The 18828-nt window shown below is 46.9% G+C and overlaps 1 protein-coding gene across 1 annotated transcript in view; it reads right to left on the reverse strand.

The window, feature by feature from the left end:
• Positions 1-18828, reverse strand: part of LOC144806178 (uncharacterized) — a 151899-nt gene that overhangs the window by 9448 nt on the left and 123623 nt on the right. Inside the window, 1 exon segment of the mRNA XM_078672600.1 lies at positions 8956-9008. Within this exon segment, the coding sequence (XP_078528726.1) occupies positions 8956-9008 (53 nt within the window).

The following is an 18828-nucleotide window of genomic DNA, read 5'->3' on the forward strand; positions in this document are numbered from 1 at the left end:
GCAGGCTCTTGGTGCTTGAAGCTGAAAGGGCTGCAGGCAGGGTGAAGACGAAGTGTCCGGTGGAGTCCAAGGGTGGACTCAAGTTGTAGAGTACCTGAAAGCAGAGGGGACAGAGTCTGGGTCACTCAGCAGTGACCAGGGTGGAACCAGGACGGAACCAGGCAATGTCGGGCGCAATCAGGTGGTCGTCGAGGCGCTTCTCTTCGCTGTCACGTGGGCTCTGGGGCATCTGCGACGTCCAGGAGCAGGTCACGATCTGTCCCACGCAGGCTCTCACCGTCGGTGCAGTCGGCTTCCGGTTTGGAGCAAACAAGCCTTGGTAAGAGCAATCCACGCGGGATTGGAAGATGGCGTCTCACTCGGACCAGGAAGGTCAGAGTCGGGGCTCCCTTTCAGGGGAGCTGGTGTGGATCTGGAGCAACCAGAATCACGAGTCTTCTTTTGTAGTTCGTCGGCACAGGGACCACAAGCCAGCCGGCAAGTGACCGGGCCAACGCGTTGAGCCAAATCGTGCCAAAGGGCCCCACGCAGCACTCGTCGAGTGTGGAGGGCTGAACTTCGGCTCAGGAGTAGCTCAGGGTGGGGGCTTCTCAAACCCCGGTGTACAGCTTCGAGGGTCACTCGTGGGCTGCACGGTCAGCGTCTCGTGGTCACTTCAAGATGGCGTGCCCCACGCTTCCGGTCGCCTCCACGGGTCTCAGCTTTGCAGGGACTGTGGATCGGGCTGTTAGAAGCTGGGCAGGCTTGATCTCGTCGATCTCAGTCGCTCGAGTTCCGGCGGGAACTGCAACTAAGTAGACGTCGAGGGCTGGATGGTGCCTGCTGCTGCAGGGTGGTCACTCCTTGACCACAAGGGAGATTCTTCGGGCTTCCACGTTGAGATGGAGGGCGAAGGGTCCAGAATATCGTTTCAAATGTTTCTTCCAGGAAATCTGATGTGCATTGGCACTGCTCCCACTCTTATTCGAATCTGGTGGGCGTGATTACCTGCTAGGTCCCCTCCTATGGGTGGGACCCAGGAAGTGGGTGGATACACCCCCTTCCTTTGATCCAGGCCGCCCTGGCACGAGGGCTGGAGTGCCCCAGAACCGGTTTGGCCGGATTATGCAAGGGGCAGCCTTGTGCGCCCCAGGCAGTGTCTGGTTTCTTTCAAACCTCCCTGCTACAATACACTATCTCCTGTCTGGAGGGCGGTGACACCCTCCTGTGACAGGAAACCCTTTGTCCAGGACCCCCTTGACTGGGTTTCGGTCAGCTCCAGGGGTCCAGACATTTGTCTGTGGCAGCGGCATCCATTTTGTGGATCTTAAGGCCTTTGGAGAAATCAACCGCATTAAAGTGAAGTAACATGTCTTACCCCTCTAGAGGGGTGGAATGCCATCCCCGTCGCCAGAACTGGCGAGGGGATGGTATTCCAAAGCGTATGACACCTTACACGACATGTTTTGATAAAGCCAAACCAGAGTTGCTAAATAACCGCGAGGATTATAAGGCACTTAATAGTATATGGTATGGCATTATCCTGAAACAGCTTAGGGATTTGTTCCCGACGGCTGCAGACAGGCTCAGCTCATGCTAGAGCTCCATCTCACATAAAAACCATGCACCCAGCCTCCAGGATTGGTGAGGCCTGTCTATAGGAGTGGCTCACAGGTTTACATGTGTTCAGATATAGGTTTAGACATAGGTATACTATATCTAAGCAAGGGGTGTGTACACCACCTTACCCCAGCTGAGTGATCAGCCAGTTGTGTCAATTTAAGAACCAGCCAGGGGTGGCAAAAGATATGCTGCAGCCCCTGGTAGGCCTTAGTGGCTCCTGTGCCCTGTGCACCTATAGTGCATTCTACAGGGGCTGACAAGGAGTCCATTTCCAATTGGTATGTACCTAGGGTACATGGAATCCATTTTACAGAGAGAGCAGATGGCCTGGGGCCCTGATTAGCAGGGAACCAGGTCAACTAAGTCAAAAAACCAGCTAAACACAGGCAAAAAATCTGGGGTAACCATAGTCAGGTAGCCACCTTCCTACATAACCCCCCCCCAAACGAAAGGAGATAAGGCTATCCTTGGCCAGGTAAGCCTATATTGCCTGAGTGGCCATATAAGGAAGTACCTGCACTAGCATGGGTACCCCCTGTCTCATGGTCCACTAAGCAGTCCCTCACCCTTTGGGTATTAGAGGGTCTCCACCATAGGGAATCACTACCTTGGGTGTGTTTATGCAAAGTTAAAGGCTGGTTTGGATATGGAGTATTGAAGTGAGGCTCTACTAATTTAGGGCTTAGCTTCCTCCAATTATCTTCCACCATGTGTGCCTTTCTTTCTTTAACTGAGTTGCACTGTGCTCTCAGGGTCAACCTCTGGCTACCTAAAGCTGGAGGCTGGGTCCCTCTGTTTGGCTTGCTGGAGGGACAGTTCAGGTTTGGGCCCTTTGGGTCCCAGGTTTGGCTGTGCCCAACAGAATCCATCTGGGGGAGGTCCCTAACTGTTTTTAAGGGGGCTCCCTCAGGAGTTTTTAAAGTTTTCACCTTACTAGGGCTACTAGTTTTGGTGCACCTAATCTTTTGATGGGGGTGCTTTATTTGACAGGGGGCCCTCTGGGTCTCACTGTCCTTCTTGTCCTCTGCAGCCCTGGGCTGGCTAAGGCAAGGGAGAGAGGGGCAGGTTACCTGCTCCAGACTGGGTCCCACCTGAGAAGGGTCCACTGACATCAGAGGCTCTGTCAGGCCAGGCCTAACAACCTCTGGGGCAGTTCCTTCATCAGGGGTAAGATCAGTTCCCTGAGGAGGCTGATCCTGTCCTAACGTCTGGTGAGGGGGAGATTTCTCTTCCTCCTCCATGCTCTCAGTTTGTGTGGAGTTATCCATCATTTCAGGCTTCACAACACACATATCAGTTTGAGTTTGGGCTGTGGCCATCACAGCCCCACCAACCTTTTCAGGAGGAGACTCAGTTTGGGTTTCTGCTGTTATCATAACAGCTTTGCTATTCTGTTCAGGAAGAGCTTTTGCTAAAGATGGGGCAGGGAGTATCTCCGCCCTACCAACCTTTTCAGGAAGGACATCTTGAATTGGGGCTGTAGCCATTACAGCCCCACTAACCTTTCCATTGGAATTTACCATCCTAGAATGGATTTCCTGTTCAACCCCAGCCCAGGCTGAGATTTCTAAATCATTACCCAGTAGACAGTCTACAGGCAAGTTTGGGGACACTGCCACTCTCTTTGGGCCAGTGACACCTCCCCAGCTGAGACTTACTACTGCCATGGGATGATTTGTTTGGATGCCATCAATGTTTATTACCTGGTATGTGGCACCAGGTAAAAGTTGCTTAGAGGGGACTATGCCATCAGCCACCATGGTGATGCTAGCCCCTGTGTCTCTGAAAGCTTCAACTCTTAAACCATTGATGATGGGTTCTTGTCTATACTTGCTCAAAGTATTTGGGCAAGCAGAGAAGTTGGCAAACCCCATGCCAGCCTCATAAACAAGATCATTGGGTGATGGGGACCTGGATAGGCCAGGGTCCACCTGATTTCCAAAAGTAAACCCACCCAGATTCCTGGGTGTGCTTCCACTTCCTGGGGGATTACTGCTGACAGTAACAGGAGGTGTTGAAGCTGGCTTTGGAGGTATATTTTCTTTATTGTTATTCTTGGGACAACAGCTGTCTGTTTTGTAATGCCCCACCTGTTTACAGGGATAACAATAGGGTTTTTTCTCAGTTGAAGAAGTGTCTTGGGACCCACCCCCATCCTTGGAGTTTTGGGGCCCTGGGGAAGTCTTTTCTTTACTTTTATCCCCACCCTTATCTTGAGGCTTGGTAGACTCCTTCTTCTGGTTACTGTCCTGATTCTTAGGCCTAATCCTGGTTCTGACCCATTTGTCTGCCTTCTTTCCCAATTCTTGGGGAGAGGTCAGATCAGAGTCTACCAGGTGCTGGTGTAAGAGCTGGTTCTGACAATTACTTAGGATCTGCTCCCTCATAATCAAATTATACAATCCTGTAAAGTCATGTACTTTGCTGCCATGTAGCCAACCCTCCAGAGCCTTAGTAGCACAATCTACAAAATCAGTCCAGTCCTGAGTCTGTGTCTTCTGGGTATCTCTGAACTTCAACCTGTACTGTTCAGTGGTTAAGCCAAACCCATCTATCAGAACACTCTTCAGGACTTTGTAATTGTTTGCATCCTCATGTCTAACAGTGAGGAGCTTATCTCTCCCTTTCTCTGAAAAGGAGTACCATAAGATTGCTGCCCACTGTTCCTCAGGAACCTGCTGTACCATGCAGGCTCTCTCAAGAGCAGTCATCCATTTGTGGATGTCATCCCCTTCTTTGAAGGGGGGCACAATCTTTGTCAGGTTTCTACTATCATAGGACCTGGGTTTCTCTTTAGGAATATTGCTGCCACCAGTGGCATCTAAGCCACACAATTTCTGCTCTCTTGCCAAGGCAAGTTTAGCTTGGGCTAAGGTAAGCTTAGCTTGACTCAGGGCTACCTCCTCTCTCTCTATCTGGAGTCTGACAGCCCTCATTCTAGCCCTATGCTCAGCTTTCTGAGAAGCACTCATGCCTCTCTCTGATTCTCTGGAGGCACTAGAAAGATGAGAGTCCCCTGAGGGAGATCTCACTCTTCTGTTGCCTGGGAGAATCACATGTTGGGTTCTGGGGAGGTGCTGGCCCTCTCCATTCCCCAGTAGGTCCAAGTTGGCCTGGCTAAGCCTACCAACTGGAACCTGGCTACCCTGATCCTGTACTCCTAAGTCCTCAACATCTGAGTCCTCATCCAAGTCATCATCATCCTCCTCTTCAAGGGGATCAACTGCAGGGGGGTTCCCTCCAGTTCCTGTATCTAGGGAAGCTGCTTTTGCCTTCTCTAAGTCATCCTGTTCTAGGAGTTCTACCAGGATTAGGCAGGTGGGGCTTCTGCCCCTTTTTAACCCTCTTGCTTTGCACAAGACAATCAAGTCTCTGCGGGTTAGTTTGTCATATCCAAAAGTTGCCTTGGTAGGGTCAACTGTCACAGGACTAGACCCTGAGGCCTTTCCTGTGTCAGACATGGTTACTAGTGAGGTGTAAGTGGTGCACTTACCTACACTAAGTGTTTTCCTACTGGACCTTGCTAGTGAGTTGTAGTCAGGGGTGTGCTACTCCCTTCAACCTACAACTACTAAGTTCAGTAGAACTTAATATGCTAAGCTTTTGATTTTATATGTACCTAGAGGTACTTGATGTGATCTTTCAATTTGATATAAAGATTGCAATGGTAAAACAACAGCAAGCTCAAATCCGCACCGCTGCTCACCAATGTGAGAAGTTGGCCTGGTAGGGGATGTTTCCAATTCTGGAACCACCTACTACCTGACCAAACAATCCCCTTATGGTGTCTGGTTGTAAGTCAACCTTATTAGACAAGCTATCCTAGGGGTAGCATGGACTAAGCAGCCTAAAGGCTTAACTTAAGAGGTCGTGTTAAGCGAGCTGTTTTACCACATACAATCCTGTAATACCAAATGAAAGGACACCACACAAGTATATATTATAAAAATATATGTGTTTATTACTAAAAACAATCCCCAGTATTCTTTATGAATAAAGGGGCACAAGCGTTAAATCAAAAGCACTGTTTAAACATACAAAGTTGCACAATTATGGATGAGGGCGGGGGGCCACTCAAACCATATACTAAACAAGTGGTATAAGAGAGGCCACTCGAACAGTGGTTAGGCCTAGGGCCTAGGGAATCGCTGGGAGCAGTCAGGACAAGCAATGCTGAAGTCGGGAATGGCCCTCGGGATTCGGGAGATGTGCGGAAAGCGCACGCATGCACCAATGTTAACCAATGGTGCGTAAAAGTCAAATAGTTAAAGTTTAAGGACACTTCCGCTGAACCTAGAGGAACAAAACTTAACACACAGACCCTAGAGGTGTGCACCAGTGTGGGAACACCGGCGGAGCAAAGTTACCTCACCCACAGGAAGTGGGTGCACAGGGTCGAAGTGGCGTCGGGTTTTGACACGCAGGCTCTTGGTGCTTGAAGCTGAAAGGGCTGCAGGCAGGGTGAAGACGAAGTGTCCGGTGGAGTCCAAGGGTGGACTCAAGTTGTAGAGTACCTGAAAGCAGAGGGGACAGAGTCTGGGTCACTCAGCAGTGACCAGGGTGGAACCAGGACGGAACCAGGCAATGTCGGGCGCAATCAGGTGGTCGTCGAGGCGCTTCTCTTCGCTGTCACGTGGGCTCTGGGGCATCTGCGACGTCCAGGAGCAGGTCACGATCTGTCCCACGCAGGCTCTCACCGTCGGTGCAGTCGGCTTCCGGTTTGGAGCAAACAAGCCTTGGTAAGAGCAATCCACGCGGGATTGGAAGATGGCGTCTCACTCGGACCAGGAAGGTCAGAGTCGGGGCTCCCTTTCAGGGGAGCTGGTGTGGATCTGGAGCAACCAGAATCACGAGTCTTCTTTTGTAGTTCGTCGGCACAGGGACCACAAGCCAGCCGGCAAGTGACCGGGCCAACGCGTTGAGCCAAATCGTGCCAAAGGGCCCCACGCAGCACTCGTCGAGTGTGGAGGGCTGAACTTCGGCTCAGGAGTAGCTCAGGGTGGGGGCTTCTCAAACCCCGGTGTACAGCTTCGAGGGTCACTCGTGGGCTGCACGGTCAGCGTCTCGTGGTCACTTCAAGATGGCGTGCCCCACGCTTCCGGTCGCCTCCACGGGTCTCAGCTTTGCAGGGACTGTGGATCGGGCTGTTAGAAGCTGGGCAGGCTTGATCTCGTCGATCTCAGTCGCTCGAGTTCCGGCGGGAACTGCAACTAAGTAGACGTCGAGGGCTGGATGGTGCCTGCTGCTGCAGGGTGGTCACTCCTTGACCACAAGGGAGATTCTTCGGGCTTCCACGTTGAGATGGAGGGCGAAGGGTCCAGAATATCGTTTCAAATGTTTCTTCCAGGAAATCTGATGTGCATTGGCACTGCTCCCACTCTTATTCGAATCTGGTGGGCGTGATTACCTGCTAGGTCCCCTCCTATGGGTGGGACCCAGGAAGTGGGTGGATACACCCCCTTCCTTTGATCCAGGCCGCCCTGGCACGAGGGCTGGAGTGCCCCAGAACCGGTTTGGCCGGATTATGCAAGGGGCAGCCTTGTGCGCCCCAGGCAGTGTCTGGTTTCTTTCAAACCTCCCTGCTACAATACACTATCTCCTGTCTGGAGGGCGGTGACACCCTCCTGTGACAGGAAACCCTTTGTCCAGGACCCCCTTGACTGGGTTTCGGTCAGCTCCAGGGGTCCAGACATTTGTCTGTGGCAGCGGCATCCATTTTGTGGATCTTAAGGCCTTTGGAGAAATCAACCGCATTAAAGTGAAGTAACATGTCTTACCCCTCTAGAGGGGTGGAATGCCATCCCCGTCGCCAGAACTGGCGAGGGGATGGTATTCCAAAGCGTATGACACCTTACACGACATGTTTTGATAAAGCCAAACCAGAGTTGCTAAATAACCGCGAGGATTATAAGGCACTTAATAGTATATGGTATGGCATTATCCTGAAACAGCTTAGGGATTTGTTCCCGACGGCTGCAGACAGGCTCAGCTCATGCTAGAGCTCCATCTCACATAAAAACCATGCACCCAGCCTCCAGGATTGGTGAGGCCTGTCTATAGGAGTGGCTCACAGGTTTACATGTGTTCAGATATAGGTTTAGACATAGGTATACTATATCTAAGCAAGGGGTGTGTACACCACCTTACCCCAGCTGAGTGATCAGCCAGTTGTGTCAATTTAAGAACCAGCCAGGGGTGGCAAAAGATATGCTGCAGCCCCTGGTAGGCCTTAGTGGCTCCTGTGCCCTGTGCACCTATAGTGCATTCTACAGGGGCTGACAAGGAGTCCATTTCCAATTGGTATGTACCTAGGGTACATGGAATCCATTTTACAGAGAGAGCAGATGGCCTGGGGCCCTGATTAGCAGGGAACCAGGTCAACTAAGTCAAAAAACCAGCTAAACACAGGCAAAAAATCTGGGGTAACCATAGTCAGGTAGCCACCTTCCTACATGCCTCTATATTAAAAGTCCTGAATCACACTCTATGCGGTATTTCCAGGGCCCATGTTTCCTGGAGAAAACAGATATCACTGGAATCTATGTAGTTGGACCAGTCAGGATCACAATGATTTTTTGGCAGACCCGTGATATTCCAGGATATCAATGTTAAATTTGGAGGGGTATTTGCCGGTTTTACTACTTTTGTCCCCTCAATTGATACATCTCGGCTACATGCCCTTACGACTGGGGATATGACTGATGTACAATAAACGACATCCCCCAAACTTGGGATCCGAGCACTTCTTGCATGAGTATCTGGTCTCTCTGGGTTCGACCCAACTAAAGTCAGTTCTTGGGTATATGGCTTCAAAACAGGCGTTAGGGCTGGTGATTCTCCCAAAATCCCGGTGGTAATAACAGATCCCAAACTTGACTCCAAACCTACTCCTGATATCTCCAGCAGCAACTGTTGTATGGTTACTTTAGGTTTATAACCACTAGCAATGTTCCCCTTGCCTGGATCACAATTATCCTTAATATCAAGGAGCAGGGGCATAGGTTTAGTTAGTCAATCAACCATCTCCTAAGGAGGAGATATCCTGAAATCTATTCGAGGTAATGATGGGCTATGAAGAGTCCGCCCTAAAGCCCAACACTTGAGTTGAAGGGCGATAAAAGTAACCCAGAGAGAGGGCGTGTATGTTGGTATGAGCCTTCTGGGTTCCATCACATACACTCAGGAGGTGACGTACAGTGTTTGGCTTTTTTGAAATTGACAACAATACAATCGCCCTCAATATCTTTCCTCTGTTCACCCACCCAACCCACTCTACAAACCATAATGATCTCATTTATTTTTGAGTGGCTAAGACCTTCACTATTTCAAATTGTGCGGATGATAAGGACTTACTTGGTGCCCAGAACTCATCACACTCCTCTGACAGGACGCAGGCACTGCAACACCTGAAAAAGAGAAAAAAAAGCACAACAGTAAAGGAAACAAAAAAGGGTCTAGAAAAGAAAAACACAAAACAGAAGAAAGAGAAAAAAGGCTATCTTCCTCTCTCACCACATGTTCCAGCATAGGAAACTGTGCAGCAGATGCTTGTGAACCCATAAGTTCCTTCTAAACACAGTGCCCCTATTGCATGTTGATGATGTAATTTATAATGAATAAATTCCTGTAGACGTAGGTATCCTTAAGATGGTATTTATTAGTTATTGTTAGAAAAAAGGAAGAAATAGGAGTAGGAATCAGGCCCCACCGGGAGCAGCATCCAGCTGCTCAGCCTACTCAATCAAACTGACCACATATTCAAATCATGCACACAGTAACATTCCAATGACATCATACATACTCAGGCTGAGCAGCAGGGAATAATATGATCAGGATGCAACACATCTCCCTCTTTTATAACAATGAAAATAAAAGAGAGAAAGTGAAATTAAATACAATATGTCCTGATGGTGGTAAAATCAGGATTACTAATTAGTAATACATATAGAATGAATAACTGTGAAATTATATCATATCAGGATTACTAATTAGCAGTACATATAAATGAATAACTGTGAAATTATTTCATGAATTTAGTAATCAACAATTAGATGACTAATTATAAGTAATATCATGAAATAATATTATATCATTACGAAAGATGAATTTTGGAATGATATCTTTTCGTATAAAACTAGAGAGTAATCATATACAACCATTCCTCATCACAATTAAAAACCCAACTTATCACTATTCACGGCAATTGGCCAGACTGTCATGAACTGCAACAAAAGGGAAATAAATTAAACAAGGTGACGTCCCTATAGAATAACATTTTTAGGACGTAGGAGTTATCACGTTATTCAAACACTTTTATATAAAGTATAATGAAAATTACGCATAACACCTAATGTATGGGTATATGGTTTCCTAACAACTCTCTGTAATTGAACACCTCTTATTGAAAAGAGCACTTGTGTGGTTCAATAATAAAAACGAGAATAATTTTAACTGAGGACTCTGTTGCCTCATATAATAAACATAACTGAGGAAAATGGAGCATCTCAAACCATGAGCACGTATGTGGCTCCGTAACATATGTATCATATAATTCCAATTGGAGAACTAAACTTCTGTAATTATAGGAGCACCTCAATCTATGAGCACGTATGTGGCTCCGCAACTTATGCATCATAAAATTCCAACTGGAGAATTTAGACTACTGTAAATATAGGAGCACCTCAATCTATGAGCACTTATGTGGCTCCACAATAAAATTTTATACACATTGAACTCCTCAATGTTTAAGCAATATATGTAGACTTTACACTATTTTGCAGTAGATTGTGAACTCCTCTATTTTTTTTTTTTATAATAGAGCACTATTAATTAAGTGGTTCATCAATAAATTTCAATAACTTGCAGTAAATTGTGAACTCCTCTATTTTTATAATAGAGCACTATTAATTAAGTGGTTCATCAATAATTTTCAATAACTTAATGAACACCTCAAATTAATTGAGCACTAATGTGGTTCATTTACATTAATAAATTTAAACTTTGTTAGAACTCAGCATAGTAAACTTGACTCTTAAAATCAAGCATTAAATAAAATAATATAAATAAACTAATTCATCAATTTCAGTACTCAACTATCCAAGCTGTATATAAATAAATAAATCATTCTCAGAACTTAGTATATTGAACCTGACCCTTAAAATCAACTTTTAAAGAAAACAGTAGAATTAAAATAATTCATCTATTTTAGCACATAACAGTTCCAAGTAGTATAAGTAAATAAGTAAATCACTCTGAATACATATAAACCAATATTTCAACTTCAGTACGTAACAGTTCTATAATTCACTTAGAACAAAACATGTGCATCAATCTATATATGATTAGCGACTGATGGAAAATAAGAAACTAAAATAATAAAAGTAGTCACCGTTGTCATGTTGAATAGCTCCACTTCTTTAGTAAGGTAGGTAAATGACTTTCACAAAATCGAATCCAAAGTGTCTAATTTGAGTGGATAATATTTTCCTGTATTCGTGCCATACTGAAAATAGACACTAGATGGCGCATTTTGAATAGAATCGATGTATGCAGTACGTTATGTATGAGGAAAATAACTCAGGTTATAAACTTGTGGCAGTTCCGAAATCAATTTCAGTCAATTTGTTCAACAACAGTACCTTTCTCATGAAAAACAGCTCGAAAATGCGCCCGATGTTATTGTGGAGACAGGAGAACAATAAAAGAATTCAGGCAGTCAGTCCTTCGCAACTTCGATGTTCTTTGAACTTGCCATGACAGTTTTCCAATGATGCGCGCATGCGTACACAGACTCTGCGTGAACTTGACCTTTCAAGACGCAGATGTACGTTATGGATGACGGTGCGTTTCACAGAATCACCAATACTGTGGTAGCATTCTGTTGCGTCATCATTTATCATCCAGACAGCAAAGAAACAGCTCCCCAGCCGATGAAAATGACCGTTGGAAATACGGTGAGCAAATTACAGTCAGGGTCAAAATTTTCACTAAGCAAGTAAACAGTATACCGGGGCTTGATGTTAACCTCTGATATGTAATCTTTGCCGCCTCACAAAAATTGCTGAACACAAGTACGCTGCGTACACAAGTTTGTAGATATTGAATTAAAAGGCATTTATTTTTTCCATGAACACAGCGCTCATTTGTTTCACAGCTGCAATTTACTTTTAAATTGTCTAGATTTCTGTCTTAATTATCTTCACATGTTATAGAGAAAATGAAAGTAGCTGCCTCAAATAAAATGCTTAAAAGTTCACAACTTTGCCCTTACAAAAATAAATAGTCATTTACTCTGACACTTGTCATAACTTGAAATTTTGACGCTCTTGCTAATAAATTCGCCATTTTAAAATTCAAATAGTTCCACCAAGTCCAACGCTTGAAACATACCTTAATAGATGTTTCCTGTAGGCTGTCAGATGAGTCATGACACCGGTGGGGCATCAAAAAGCGTGGCTTGTCTTTACTTAAATTCTTTTCTTCATATCTTGTAGTTGTAAATTGTAAATTTAGTTCCTTTACGCGTAGTTCTTTCTCTATCGTCGCCATTATTGCATGTTGATGATGTAATTTATAATGAATAAATTCCTGTAGACGTAGGTATCCTTAAGATGGTATTTATTAGTTATTGTTAGAAAAAAGGAAGAAATAGGAGTAGGAATCAGGCCCCACCGGGAGCAGCATCCAGCTGCTCAGCCTACTCAATCAAACTGACCACATATTCAAATCATGCACACAGTAACATTCCAATGACATCATACATACTCAGGCTGAGCAGCAGGGAATAATATGATCAGGATGCAACAGCCCCCAAGGTCAGCACCAGGTGCGGCTCCACTGGTTGCACCACCCTAAAGCAAGCCTTGTGTGCATGTGTGTCCACACACATACTGTGTCTTTTGCTTGTAGTAGATAAGACAGAAAAAGATAGTTCAGGAGGACATAAAGAGATGGAAGTCAGACCAAGAGAGAAAAGACGCCAAAATACCAGTCAGAGGGGGGAGAGTATCACGTGGTGTAGAGGAGGAGACAAATGTGCCAATAGTTAAGGAACTGCTGGGCAAAACTGACCTAAGAAGGAACTGGACCTGCACTACACCCCCAACATTTCCAGGAGGAATGTGGCTCCATCATATTATTATCAGAAGTTTGATAACAACAAGAATAGTGCACAGAGGGAGTCAAATGTTGAAGCTGAAGAGACAAAAACAAAACCGAGATCAAGAAAGGGAATAGAGAAAGAAGAAACAGGGGAAAAGGAAACTTAAGAGTTATAGGAATCCTTACCTGACAGTTATATTATATTTTGTTCCTCCAAGGGTGGCAGCCACGCTGCACTGCCTGGTCATCCCAGAATACCTTGAAAGGAAGTAAAGAAATTGTTTTGCGTCAGACGACAATCAAACTTCATCCCATTTTACAAATAACCGTCCTGAACTTCCAAAACAAAATAATCTCTTGTTCTCTGGAGGCCATTGTGAAGCATATATGGGTATGAATAAATAGTTTTTTGGTTCACCAAGAACCATGATGCCTTGCTGGAAAAGGTCTCTGTGAATATGGAGTGCACACACAGTTTCAGAGAAAAAAAACCAACAACCCAGTCCACTTCTTCATAACCCCCATCTTTCCATTTACAGACCATGAAACTTGCAAATCAAAACAATCTGGTTTGCAAAGGTATGTTAAAGTCCTTGAACATAATTCTGCCCCGTTCATAAATCAGTCAACCAGACTCTTAGATTTATACAAACCATGCTCTCTGGGCAACAGCAATACACGTTAAAGCTGATGCAGAGTTTGAATGCTGAGCAATGGAAGCAACAAAGCATCAACGTGTTGATGCTTTTTATCTATAACTTATCTGAAGGGATGATGCGGAGGATCAGTTTAAATAAATCCTTCACGAGACAAAGCTTGAAACATTGAAATGTTTAGACCTCCATTGAAGACAACGGAGCAGCAGCAGCCTATACAACCTGATATTGGCCCGCTGCTCTCAACATTACAATGTCCATATACACAGCCTCTGCCGCTCTGAAATATATGGATTGGGCAGGAGAAGGCAGAAGATAGAGCCTGCAGCGGGGCACACAGGAGCCTCCCCCCTTCCACCTCCCGTGGCTCGCAGTGTCACTGGCGTCTCGGAAGGAGGGGGGTTCTGCTCATCTCCTGCATCTCCCCGGCTCAACTGAATGATGAAAAGCAGTTTAGCCGAGCCCAGGGAGAACCAGGGGCTGACTTCAGCCTCCTTTAGCAGCTATTGCTGTGAATGTTCAACAATTAACCCCTGTGGTCCTACATGCGGGTGTTAACTGCTCAACATTCACACTTACAGCAGGTTGGAGTACCGGCGGTGTTTCAACCCCCTTGGTCTCTGGGACACCGTTGTTTTATTAATTAACACATTCTGCCCTCATGGGGCAAACAGTGTAATGACCTTATAGTCAGCCATACAAGGCAGTACAGCCCCTTAAAGGACCGCTCCCTTGGTAAAGGCCCTTGCATTTGGAGCTACAACAAGCTTCAAAGCTATATTAAAGGTTTCAAATAATTACTGAAGGCATAAACATGGTTGCTCAGTCAAAGAAATAATTATCATAATATTTGCAGGAGAATCACATAAAGGTAACCTCTAAAGTATATCAAAAGCCAGACTCAGAAATAACTCTAGCTGTAAAGTCAATAGACAGACCACCGCAACAAATGTGTGCTAAGAAATAAGAAAACTTTTTCTATAATATCAAATAGCAAACTGACATAGAACCTGCTCAGTTAGGAATCAAGGAAACACATTATTGACATGGTTCACGATGAGGTAAAAATGACAGCAATCAATGAATGTTCATGACAACATGGCACAACAAAATGTAATTTAATAAACCACAAGTAACAAAATGAATAATTAATTGTGACTCTTCCCCAAAAAGCCACAAGTAATTTTACAAGGTTATTCCCTAACATATTAACTGGATCTTAATCACAGTATACGTTTCTGGCCATTCATCATTGACCCAATTTGTACGGGAACATTTGCTGACAGCTTATTAGTTGTTTATTAGAAATGCCTACAACTTGGACTCCTTTCCCAAGAGGGGTGGGTTGTGAGCTCCCGTCAGTCTGACTGTGGAATGGGAGGCACATTTATTGATTAAAAGAGATGGTGGATTCCCATTTACTTCTTCTACAAAAGAGCCACTCTGGGTGACCTCTAGGACTGCACCAAGCGTGCAATCCTTCTCCCGTCTCAGGCACAGTCATTGTGTCTGATTCAGTCCAGTAGAAACTCCTAGTGTAGATGCAAGTTGTGGAAAATCCTTATTAATCACTGAAGGATTTTGTTGAAATGCTGAATTTGTTGAGAATTTGGCATTCTATTCTGCACTGGGCTGTGGGACCATCGGGACTGAAGGCATGTTCCAATATATCTACCTTGATTCTGCATGCTCGGCACAGAGGCCAGTTGGGCTGGGACCATTGACTGTGACATCCCATTCTGGCCATCTGACTCTTTTCCATTTTCCCAGGTCCCTGCAAACATCGCAAGGAGCGTGTCTTATTCTGCACATTATTAGTGTTTGAGGTATTTAAATTGCCACTGTCAGTAAAACCAACACCCTGAGCAGGGTCGGACTGGCCGGAACGGGCTTCGGGTGTTTCCCCGGGAGGCTGGAAGAGTGGGGGCCGATTCTTCAGTGCTGGGAAATGTATTTGTTACTGGGGGCTGGTTTTGCTGTGGTGTTGCTATATCACCCCCCCCCCAGCTACAAAAGAGGCAGGGAGCTGGTCCGTCAAAATTGTCAAGCCTGGTTTGGGTTCCCAGTCCGGCCCTGACCCAGAGGAACAACATTTCCTCCTTGCACATACTGAACATCATTACTCTGCACACCAACGCCGTGCATATCCAAATTCACACCAGCAACAAACCCAGAATCAAAACAAGAATACATTCCATGAGAACCACTATCGTCACCCGTTTGGAACATTTTTGTCTGAGCGCTCATTATTTTTTTGGGGATAATTTTCTGCTTAGGAACAACATTCTCACTACAGAACTTTGCGTAAAACAAAATCTCATCCGGAATGTTAGCCCCTCACATTTTGCTGGATATGTGGACTAACCTCTGGATGCAACGCTAAAAGATGCGCCCTCTTTTCCCTGGTCTTTGACTTTGCAATATTGTCTGTAACTCTGCATTATCTCTTGTACTATATAATAACATATTTTGAGGCGCTTCACTCTGTGGCTCTTCAATTGGCCAGTTTACAAGCAACTTAGACTCATTCCACAAATCTCTTGGGACAACAATTAACAAACTTAAACTCAGCTCTCAACCACCCCGCCTGGACGAACAGGCCTCATCTCCACTGCATCCCTCCTGGAGAGGCCCCACCTCCTTTGAACCACCCAAACACAAGACAGGCCTCACCTCATCTATACCATTCTGTACAGGCCTCTCCCCCACTGCACCCTTGGACAGGCCTCACCTCCTCTACACCCCCCTGGACAGGCCTCACTCACCTCCTCTGAGCCCCTGGACAGACCTCACCTCCTCTGCATCCCCTGGACAGACATCACCTCCTCTGCACCCCTGGACAGGCCTCAACTCCTCTGCACCCCCTGGACAGGCCTTGCTTCCTCTGCATCCCCCCGACAGGTCTCGCCTTCTCTGCACCTACCTCCAAACATGCCTCACCCCCCTCTAAATCCCATGGACAGTCCTCCCCTCCTCTGCACCTGCTGGACAGGCCTCATCTTCTTTGTGCCTCCCCTGGACAGGCTTCACCTCTTCTAACCTCCCCCCGACAGGACAGGTCTCACCTCCTCTGCCCCTCCCCCCTCTTCACAGGTCTCACCTCCTTTGCCCCTCACTCCCTCTCCACAGGTCTCACCTTCTCTGTACCACCCGGAGAGGTCTCACCTCGGCTGCACCCCCCTGGACAGAACAGGCCTTACCTCCTCTGCACCACCCCCGACCGGTCTCTCCTCCTCTGCACCCCTGGGCAGGCCTCTCCCCCTCTGCACCCCATGACAGTCCTCACCTAGTCTATACCCCTGGACAGGCCTCTCTTCCTCTGCTCCGCTGGACAGGCCTCTCCTCCTCTGCACCCCTGGACAGGCCTCAACTCCTCTGCATCCCTGGACAGGCCTCACCTCTTCTGAACCCCTGTAAAAGGCCTCTCCTCCTCTGCACCCCTGGACAGGCCTCTCTTCCTCTGCACCCCTGGACAGGCCTCACCTTCTCTGCACCACCTTGACAGGCCTCACTCACCTCCTCTGAGACCCCTGGGCAGGCCTTGCTCCTCTGCATCCCCCCGACAGGTCTCGCCTCCTCTGCACCTACCTCCAAACACACCTCACCCCCTCTACATCCCATGGACAGGCCTCTCCTCCTCTGCACCCCTGGACAGGCCTCTCCTCCTCTACACCCCTGGACAGGCCTCTCCTCCTCTGCACCCCTGGACAGGCCTCTCCTCCTCTACACCCCTGGACAGGCCTCTCCTCCTCTGCACCCCTGGACAGGCCTCTCCTCCTCTGCCCGCCTCTAGACAGGCCTCTCCTCCTCTGACCCCTGGACAGGCCTCACCTCCTCTGCACCTCTGGACAGGCCTCTCCTCCTCTGCACCCCTGGACAGGCCTCTCCTCCTCTGCACCCCTGGACAGGCCTCTCCTCCTCTGCACCCCTGGACAGGCCTCTCCTCCTCTTCACTCCTGGACAGGCCTCTCCTCCTCTGCACCCCTTGGACAGGCCTCGCCTCCTCTGCACCCCTGGACAGGCCTCCCCTCCTCTGCACCCCTGGACAGGCTCACGGCCTCTCCTCCTCTGCACCCCTGGACAGGCCTCCCCTCCTCTGCACCCCTTGGACAGGCCTTGCCACCTCTGCACTCCTGGACAGGCCCCTCCTCCTCTTCACTCCTGGAAAGGCCTCACTTCCTCTGCACCCCTGGACAGGCCTTGCCTTCTCCTGGGGGGGCAGATCTGGGGTCTGTGAGGGTCTGTAGATGGAGGTAACTGCCCACCAGACAGGGCTCTTTCCTCCTCTGCAGCAGGCCGGACACACCAGGAGAGGCAGGAAGTGATGTCACCACTGCTGCTGGTGCTGTCTCTGCCGCCGCTGACCCAGAAGAGGAAACCCTTCTCTCTTTCATCCAATGTGCAGCTCAGTGGGTTTCCATCAGCAGGCGAGGAGCGCCCTCTGGTGGCCGCTGACAGAACCGCCGCCTCCAGGCCCCAGGAGTGAATACATTTCACACAAACAAGCATTGGCGCCTGTAAAGACCTGGGATTTCAGATGTCACAGATGGGAATGTTTTTAAGGGTCAGACAGTTCAAGTAAAGGGCCTCACACTTTGCAGCTGTCAAAAAGAATTTATAGCTTCACTTCAGATGAGCATCTTCCAAACACTGATGTAAAGGACTTAAGAGTATTTACAGAAAGGTGACAACTGGAAGTGGCAGTCTGTATTTCAAATAATAATATATCTGTATTTCAATTAATATATCTGTATTTCAATTAATATATGGGTAAATGGGTTAGTTTTGCAATTAAACTGGGCAGCTTATTTATTCTTTTAAATAATTTATTTGCAGTTGTTCAAATCCACAACGTCCTAGATAGCAACGTAAACAGAGGTAAATACCATGGAGTTTAAGACACCAGATCAGTGACAATGAGGCATAGGTCTTATGTCAAAGCTACAATTGAAGGAACAGCTTATTTCTAATTTTCCTATGTCTAAGGCTTATTCCTTATATTTTATATCCTTGAACAAGACTGAAATGTAGGTTCTAATTAGGTTTTGAGTTTCTGGTTTAAGAGCACACTGTCTCCTAAAATATTAAGATAGCGGTCTCTTGCAGGCTTTCTTGTTTTGTTTCCAGTAACCACCATCCTCTCTCAACAAAGATTCACTGACAAAAATAAAGCAATATATCTTTGAAACAATTAATTCCTAAGATAGGGCAACCGAGTATGAACCAGAAATTTCTCACACGGTTTACATTGTATCATAAAAATGAGTGGGTATTACTGGTCTGACGAACAGGGGAGGGGCATTTCATTAATCGAAAATATTCTACTCCTTCACATAGGACCCCATATCACAGTACACTCGCCATCAATACACCATTGATTAGCGAGGGTGTCAACTCTTTGTAGCATTGTCATACAAGCAGCCTTGAGTGCCTCAACAGTGACATTAGTTCGGAGGTGCATACATCAGAG

The sequence above is a fragment of the Lissotriton helveticus genome (genome assembly GCF_964261635.1).
Source record: "Lissotriton helveticus chromosome 1_1 unlocalized genomic scaffold, aLisHel1.1 SUPER_1_unloc_51, whole genome shotgun sequence".
NCBI classification, from domain to species: domain Eukaryota; kingdom Metazoa; phylum Chordata; class Amphibia; order Caudata; family Salamandridae; genus Lissotriton; species Lissotriton helveticus.